Raw genomic sequence first — 7,199 nt, 5'->3', positions numbered from 1 at the left:
CTGTAATCCCGCTCTCCAGCCCCGCGTCCGCCCCAGCGGCATCGCCGCCGGAGGGAAAAGTGTTTCTGCGCCCCGGGGTCGTCGCCGCCGCTGGATGGGGTGTCCCCGCCGCCCGCCTGGGGCTGCGCGCTCCTGTTGCACCCCGGGACTTCCTCTCTTCCCCCCCTGCCCTCCTCGGGACCGGGCTGCCGCCTTCTCCTGCCCGCACCGTCCCCCTGCTGCACGTTGCCGTTCCCTTCAACTGTGTCTGCGCTGGGACGCGGCACTGTTACTGCCGCTCCGCGACGCTTCGGTCCCCACTTCCTCGTCCCTGTGAAAGGACCAGGTGCTGCTGCACCGCGCTTCTCTCTCCCTCTCTCCTTTCCTCCCTCCTTCTCTCCGCACTTGTCTCTGCATTGGCAGACCTGCTGCTGCACCCTAGGACAGGGCTTTGCAGGGGAACCCTGTGGGGCAGCGTAGAGACGGCCGGGGCAGGATGATGGGGACGGTGCTTTCCTGGGTGCTGCTGCTCACCCCTCCCTCCCTTCCTGCACCAACTGCTGGGCTCTGCTGCATCTCTTCTCTCCAGCACAGTGTCCCCGTCCCTCCCCACACTGCTGCAGCTGTGTGTCACCAAGCCTGGGCCCCAGTGCTGGTGCTCACCTTGCTGCTTATTGGTTTGTATGTAGAGGTTGAGGAAGGGGAGAAACAGGCAGGACTCTGCAGTATCGGGAGGATTCAAGCTATTTTAGGCTCTCCGTAGGGCTGACTGTCTTGTGGGGCCCTTGTGCAGCTTCTGTTCCCCTTTCTTATACTTTAAATATGTACATTTGTCCACAGACGCAGGTTTACGTTCCTGGGCAGACCTGCTGCTGCACCCTAGGACAGGGCTTTGCAGGGGGACCCTGTGGGGCAGCGTAGAGACGGCCGGGGCAGGATGATGGGGACAGTGCTTTCCTGGGTGCTGCTGCTCACCCCTCCCTCCCTTCCTGCACCAACTGCTGGGCTCTGCTGCATCTCTTCTCTCCAGCACAGTGTCCCCGTCCCTCCCCACACTGCTGCAGCTGTGTGTCACCAAGCCTGGGCCCCAGTGCTGGTGCTCACCTTGCTGCTTATTGGTTTGTATGTAGAGGTTGAGGAAGGGGAGAAACAGGCAGGACTCTGCAGTATCGGGAGGATTCAAGCTATTTTAGGCTCTCCGTAGGGCTGACTGTCTTGTGGGGCCCTTGTGCAGCTTCTGTTCCCCTTTCTTATACTTTAAATACGTACATTTGTCCACAGACGCGGGTTTACGTTCCTGGTCTGAAGGACTTGGAATTTTCTGCCAGTTTTCTCTTTATTTGTCCTTTTCCCCTTTTCAGATCTTTCCTGTAAAGCCAGTTGTTATTCTTTCCCACCCTGTTTTGTTGGTTTTGCTTTTTAAAAGAAGGGACTGCTTTCAAGCACTCATCTGTGTAGTTCTGTAGATTTTGAGTCCCTATCTTTTCACCTTGGTCTCTGTTGTATTATCTCTTTTTTTCCTCACAGATATCCTTCTTCCCTCTCTCTCAGACCTCTTCTCCGAGTGGCTCTTTGGAATAGTTGTAGTAGTATCAATAGTTCCAGCTTGAGAAAATGTACAAAGCCTCGTAGCTTCCTACTCCATTAATAGGTACATGCTTATCCCCATTTTGCAGGTGGGTAGACAGATGTAAGAGAACTAGTAACTTCTGCAAAGTGTTGCAGCAATTTCGTGCCCGAGCTGGCGCTTGAACGTGGGAGAAATGAGTCCTGGTTGTCTGATGTAACTGCTGGGGATACCGTCTTGGGGAGATGGACTTACCGGCTAGTGTTTGTAGCGTCGTTCTGGGCTGCTTGTTTCCCGTTCAATCCCTTCCTGTCCTGCTTCTGTGCCCGTATGGTCTCTATCTCCCTGCACAGTGTGCTGTTCTTACTGCGCTGTCTGTGAGGGGGCTTGAGGGGGTCTTCAGGAGGCTTGAGTACCATATAGACTAGCTTTTATTTGCTGATCAGACAGCACACACTGTTCATCAGATTCTCGTGGGCTGTTTCCCTCCTCTGTATGTCTTCTGCCCTGTCCTTAATCCGGTCCACTCTGGGGATAGATATTGCTGCTATTGTATTCTCATTCTCAGTTTCATAGCTCCTACCCTCTTTGTTTTTCTTCTAGGGGAGCCTTCTCCGTGGTCCGCAGATGTGTAAAGAAAAGTTCATCACAGGAATATGCTGCAAAAATCATCAACACCAAAAAACTGTCGGCCAGAGGTTAGTGTCTCGATCTACCCTTCTTCCTTTTATTAATAGAAAATACTTCACTGGAGTTGAAGCTGTAATAAGTTTAAGGGATCTGAAGTTGCTTGTCTCAGTCATTTCAGTGTTACAAAATAATTGAGTTGTGTGGCAAAGAGGAGATTGAAAGGATGATAGAAAAATTCCTGTATCTGGAAATGGATACCCTGTGAAGTGATGTTGTCTTTTTTCTTGTTGAGATCTTTCTTCTGCAAGCTGAGCTAGAAGGTATGTTTATAGAAGATTTATCTATGTGTGTGTGTACCGATCACTCATAATAAAGAGAAGTGTTGCAGACTGATTTTGCTGAATGTCTTTTCTACCTAGGAGATCTGTCTTAGCAGAACAGATGTGATTATTTTTTTTTGAAGGATAGATGCTATATGCCTTGCTCCTTTCATGCTGTAGTTAAACGTAGTGTGTTTGGAAACACACTTGGAAACTAACAAGTTTGCCTTCAAAGGCAGAAGGGGGTTGGGTAGAGGAGTCTTGCGAATTTGACTTCTCAACAAATTGGAACAAGTATTTTTTGCTTTTGTTAGTCCTGGAGGCTTCAAAACCTGAAGCCAGACTGTAGTCTTGTGAAAAGAGGAAAAAAAAAAATCTTAACTCTTCCCTCAAGCTGTTGGTCTTCTGTTTTCCAGGAGCGTACTTGTGCACAAAGGGTAGTGTACCTTGTAGTATGCAGGGAATGTGTATCTGCTAGTGTGTAGGCAATCGCTTACAGGGATTAAAGTCGCTTTGTGGGTGGGGTGACTGAGGAGAAGGAGAGAAACTGAATTACAGTAAAAGATGCTGAAAGCAGAGAGTGTAACAAGTTGAGATGCCAGAGGCAACTCTTCCTAGAAGAGGTGAACAAGACAAGATTCTCCTTTTTGCTGGAATAGGAAATGTGACAATCAGAGCAGAAGACGGCTTGAAGAATGGTGAAAAAATTCCATTTACTGTAGTTTGCATTGAGAAGTAGTGTCAGAAGTAGAGTGCTGTGCTGTGAAGATTGGTTTGTTTATTTATTTATTTCTCCAGACTTGTGGAAGTAAGCATATGTGCTAATGTGTTGTTTTGGTATCTAGCCTGAGTGAGGTCGCATCGGGGACCAACCAGTGGAACCCTAGATTGTTTAGGAGGTGGCTGCAGATCCTGTGAGAATTGGTGTCCCCCCTCTGTGGTCAGGTGACGGTGCCTGCTGATGTAGGTGGGATATCCAATCTCTTGAGTTCAAAATTAGTTCAACTTAATATGGGAGAGTTTTGAAGGGAGGCTTTGCTTTGCTGACAGCCATTAGTGCTGTCTTCACTCTGCAGAGTTCCCCAACCATCCTGTAGCGAGGACTAAAGCTCAGGAGAGCCATCTTCGCAGATGCTAGTGGACGCAAGCCTGTTTAGAGAAGGGAGAGGGTAGCTTGATAAACTGATTGCAAATGAGAAACTGTTTTCTTACGAAGGAGGTAGTATTGAAGTTAACTCTAGAAATAAGAAAAATAGGGAAAACTGCAGCATGAATAGAGTTGAAGCAAAATTCAGAAACATATTGGCAGAAGTTCTAAAGTAGCAGAAGAACTGAGTAAGTTTTTAAGTGTTTGGGCACCTAATGAGTTACAGAGGGAGCAATATACAGATTCTAATTGTTTTTTGTATTAAGGTGATGACAGTTTTATAACCCAGCAAGTAGGACACGTAAGTATGGGTGAATAAAGGCCATGTTTTGATCTACTACTTACTTTCTAGATTTCATACCTTCCTATAAATAAAATACACGGAGGACACTAGCCTGGGCCTCAGCTACGTAACTCGAGGCAGCTGGCAATGATTTACTTACAAAGGTATTGGTTAGGTAGAGGGCAAGGGTGGGGAGAGCCAAGAAAGGAAATGGATGTTTCTGCTAGTACAGAAGAACATCAGAAACAAGGGACTGGTGAGGTTTCGTTATGGGAGGACTAAAGAATCTGCATTTACAGTGAAAAGTGGATAGTGACTTCAGCTGACTATATAGGTTCCTCAGTTATTCCAGCTGTGTTTGCTGATAGCTCAAGTGGTTAGTACAAAAAGGGACCAAATAATTTGGTAGGAACTTAGTGAATTCACCTTGGAATAGGTCTTTAAAGCACTGAAGGAAAAACACATGCTATTTAGACATTGCAGCTGTAAATCAGTGATTAGGGAGATTCAATTCAGCAACCTGAAAATGAAAGTCTGAGGGAAAGGCATTTTAGAAAGCTGTCTCCCACAGGAGGAGAATTACGGCGTTAATTCTGCAGTATCCTGGATATATGTTGCCTGATGCTTCCTTTCCCTGAGCTGGCACTTCTCCCTGGGGAGGCCGGGTCTCTGCCCGGCAGTACATACACACACCCAGCTGCCCGCCTGTCTGTAGCCCAGGCTAACCCACCCTCCTGACCTCCCTCCCGCGTTGTTGGCTTTCTTCTAGGCTTGGTCACAGCGCTGGAATATTCCCTCATGTGGGGACACCCTGCCCCTCTCCAACTTAAGCATAGCTACATTTTGTACCTTCTCTAGCAGAATTTGAACCTGTATTTGATACCCGATGGAGTAACTGCTACTTCAAGAGTTGGCGTCTTGCTGCTGCTGAGCAGTATGTGTAGCCCGTTGCTGCTTCACAGAAGTTTTGCTTGCTGTAGTGCTTCCCTTGATTATGTCCAGGGAAATGGTAACAAAGCCTCACTCTCCTTCCATAGTACTTCTTGTTACCTTTATTTTTCAAGACTCTTGATGAAGAAATACTAGATAGCTGACTGGGAAGTGCTGAATAGCGTGCTGTACGGAGCTGATTTGGAGGAAGAGGAACACTTCAGGGTAAATTGTATGCGTTTAAAGGGTTCTGTATTACTTGACATGTTTATCAAATTGTTTTCTTAAAGCAGTAAAGAGTTGAAGAGGCATGGTGCTGTTACAGCACTGCTCTCTGAAAGCAAGGAGAATAAATGTGGTGCTGGTCTTTGTGAAGGGCGGTCCTAACAATTTCAGTCTAGTAAGCTTCGCCCTTTGAAAAATACGAAGTCAGATGTTGAGAGGAGAGTTTATTTCTCTATTGTCTACAATTTTTGGATGCCTGTTCTCTCTTTTTTAATAAATCATGTCAATAAGAGCTGGTCTGGATTAAAATTCGTATTTCGGTTTTAACGAGGTATTTGCTGCTATTCATATTGTGTTGATGTTTAAGACTGCCCAGTGAAGAGTATGCCAAGAACTTTAATGTCAAATAGGGTCCAAATGCTTGTGGAAAGGGAGGGGAAACAGACTTCACCTTAGTTAGTGTTCGGCTGACATACAAGAGCGGTGGTTATTACACATGGGGGAAATAGAATGCTTCAGTCATCTGAAATTCCTATGGGATTGAACTTGCAGGCTTTTACCAGAGCTACAGGCAGAGGGAAGTAATAACTGTAATTTTTTGGAAGTTGTCTTATGGGTGTCACCAGAATACTTTTGATCGTGAAAATTCATAGCGAGTAGTGCTTCAGTTCCTGGGCAGCAGTGACGTTCAAGTAAAGTAAAATTGCTTGCAGGGATCAAAAGGATCAAGAGGGAAGCAGTAGCTTTAGTAGCAGTAGGGAAATATCCAGGATTTGGCTTGCCAGCATGTAGTTGAAGAGATAGTCCTGCATTGGAAAGAGGTAGGCAGAGCTCTATCCTGTGAGAATTTTTAGGCCGTTGTTCATACCAAAGAGCATATAGTGATCCTACCACCACGTGTAGGATTTTGGGCCCTTGTTTTTTTTTAGGGGGGGAGAAATCTCTGTGCATTTCATCCATTGTAAACTTCATTTGCTGCTGAATATCTGTATCTTTCAGCTCTTGCAAGTGACATCTCTTGATGAAAAAATGAAAAGCTGCTGTTCTGGAAGTTAGACTGCTTCCATTGCTTTCTCCTTACTGTGGCTTTGAAGCGGATTCTCTCCCTGCTCTCCATCTTTCCAAATTTGTAAACCAGATCAAAATTTGCAGTCTACCCAGTTATTTTGTTGTTGTTCCCGTAGGAGATTATGTGGATTGTGGGAGGAGCCGGGAATTACTTCTGTGTATCAAACCCCGACAGGAAAAAAGCTTTCTCTTTACACTTCCAACTCTGCTTTTTTTCCCACACACCTCTCTTGTCCTGGCTTTCGGTTCCGTAGCGGTTGCTGATCTGGGCTTTACAGTCTGTTTTGTTGGAGGTGCCAATAGTAGTTTCCCTGGGCACTGAAACGTTGAGCTTGAATGCTGCAGAGGGAGTTGAGCAGCATGGGTCCCTAACCTCTAGCTCGAGCTGCTCTGTGGATGTTCTTAGCCAACGTTTAAGTTGGGACTCTCTCGGACTACTCTCGTGGCTGCCAGTCCCCTGTGGGACTGCATCTAATTCACTGGCGTGAATCAGATGCAGGCAGCGGTGCTGCACTGCAGGCTGGCACGGCGGCTCTGGGCGAGAGCAAGGGACGCCCGGCACACCGGGCACGGATGGCTGGAGCACAAATCTGAACTCGTGGAGAAATGTCCTGTAATAGGTGTCCTCTGCGTGTGCCTGTGTTTGTAGGTTGGGGACAAATGCCCTTTCGTGCAGAGGACGGCAAATCAAAGCGTGTCCGCTCAGCTGTGCTTGCCGAGCAGCCGAATCGGCTCTGGTCATCTGGGGCGGGAGAGGAGCTGCCCTCCCTGCAGGCCGGGCCTTCGGCTGGGTGTGAAGTGCTTTGCTGCGCCCCGGCTCCTCCTCCTCCTCCTCCTTCCCCCCTCTGCCGCCTGCGAGGAGTCCGAGAGATGCTGCCATTAACGGTTGGACTCGATGCTCTTAAAGGTCTTTTCCAACCTAACCCATTCAGTGATTCTATGATCAGCTGCAGTGATGGCTGATAACCAGTGACGGGTTATTTTTGGAGGTCCTTGCGCACGTGGCGGGAGGCGGGGGGGGCGCCGGACCCCCCCGGCGCGGTGTGTGCG

General features: G+C 47.8%; 1 protein-coding gene across 1 annotated transcript in view; it reads left to right on the top strand.

The window, feature by feature from the left end:
- CAMK2G (calcium/calmodulin-dependent protein kinase II gamma) overlaps nucleotides 1–7,199 on the top strand; it is a 123,255-nt gene that overhangs the window by 1,779 nt on the left and 114,277 nt on the right. The window contains exons 2-3 of the mRNA XM_009888839.1: nucleotides 20–325; nucleotides 2,150–2,244. Coding sequence (XP_009887141.1) covers nucleotides 20–325; nucleotides 2,150–2,244 — 401 coding nt within the window. The remainder of the gene's footprint in view (nucleotides 1–19; nucleotides 326–2,149; nucleotides 2,245–7,199) is intronic.

This window comes from Charadrius vociferus, unplaced genomic scaffold (genome assembly GCF_000708025.1).
Source record: "Charadrius vociferus isolate BGI_N301 unplaced genomic scaffold, ASM70802v2 scaffold436, whole genome shotgun sequence".
In the NCBI taxonomy this organism is placed as follows: Eukaryota; Metazoa; Chordata; class Aves; order Charadriiformes; family Charadriidae; genus Charadrius; species Charadrius vociferus.
Note: the sequence above shows the minus strand (reverse complement) of the source record. Positions and strands in the feature narration are given on the sequence as shown.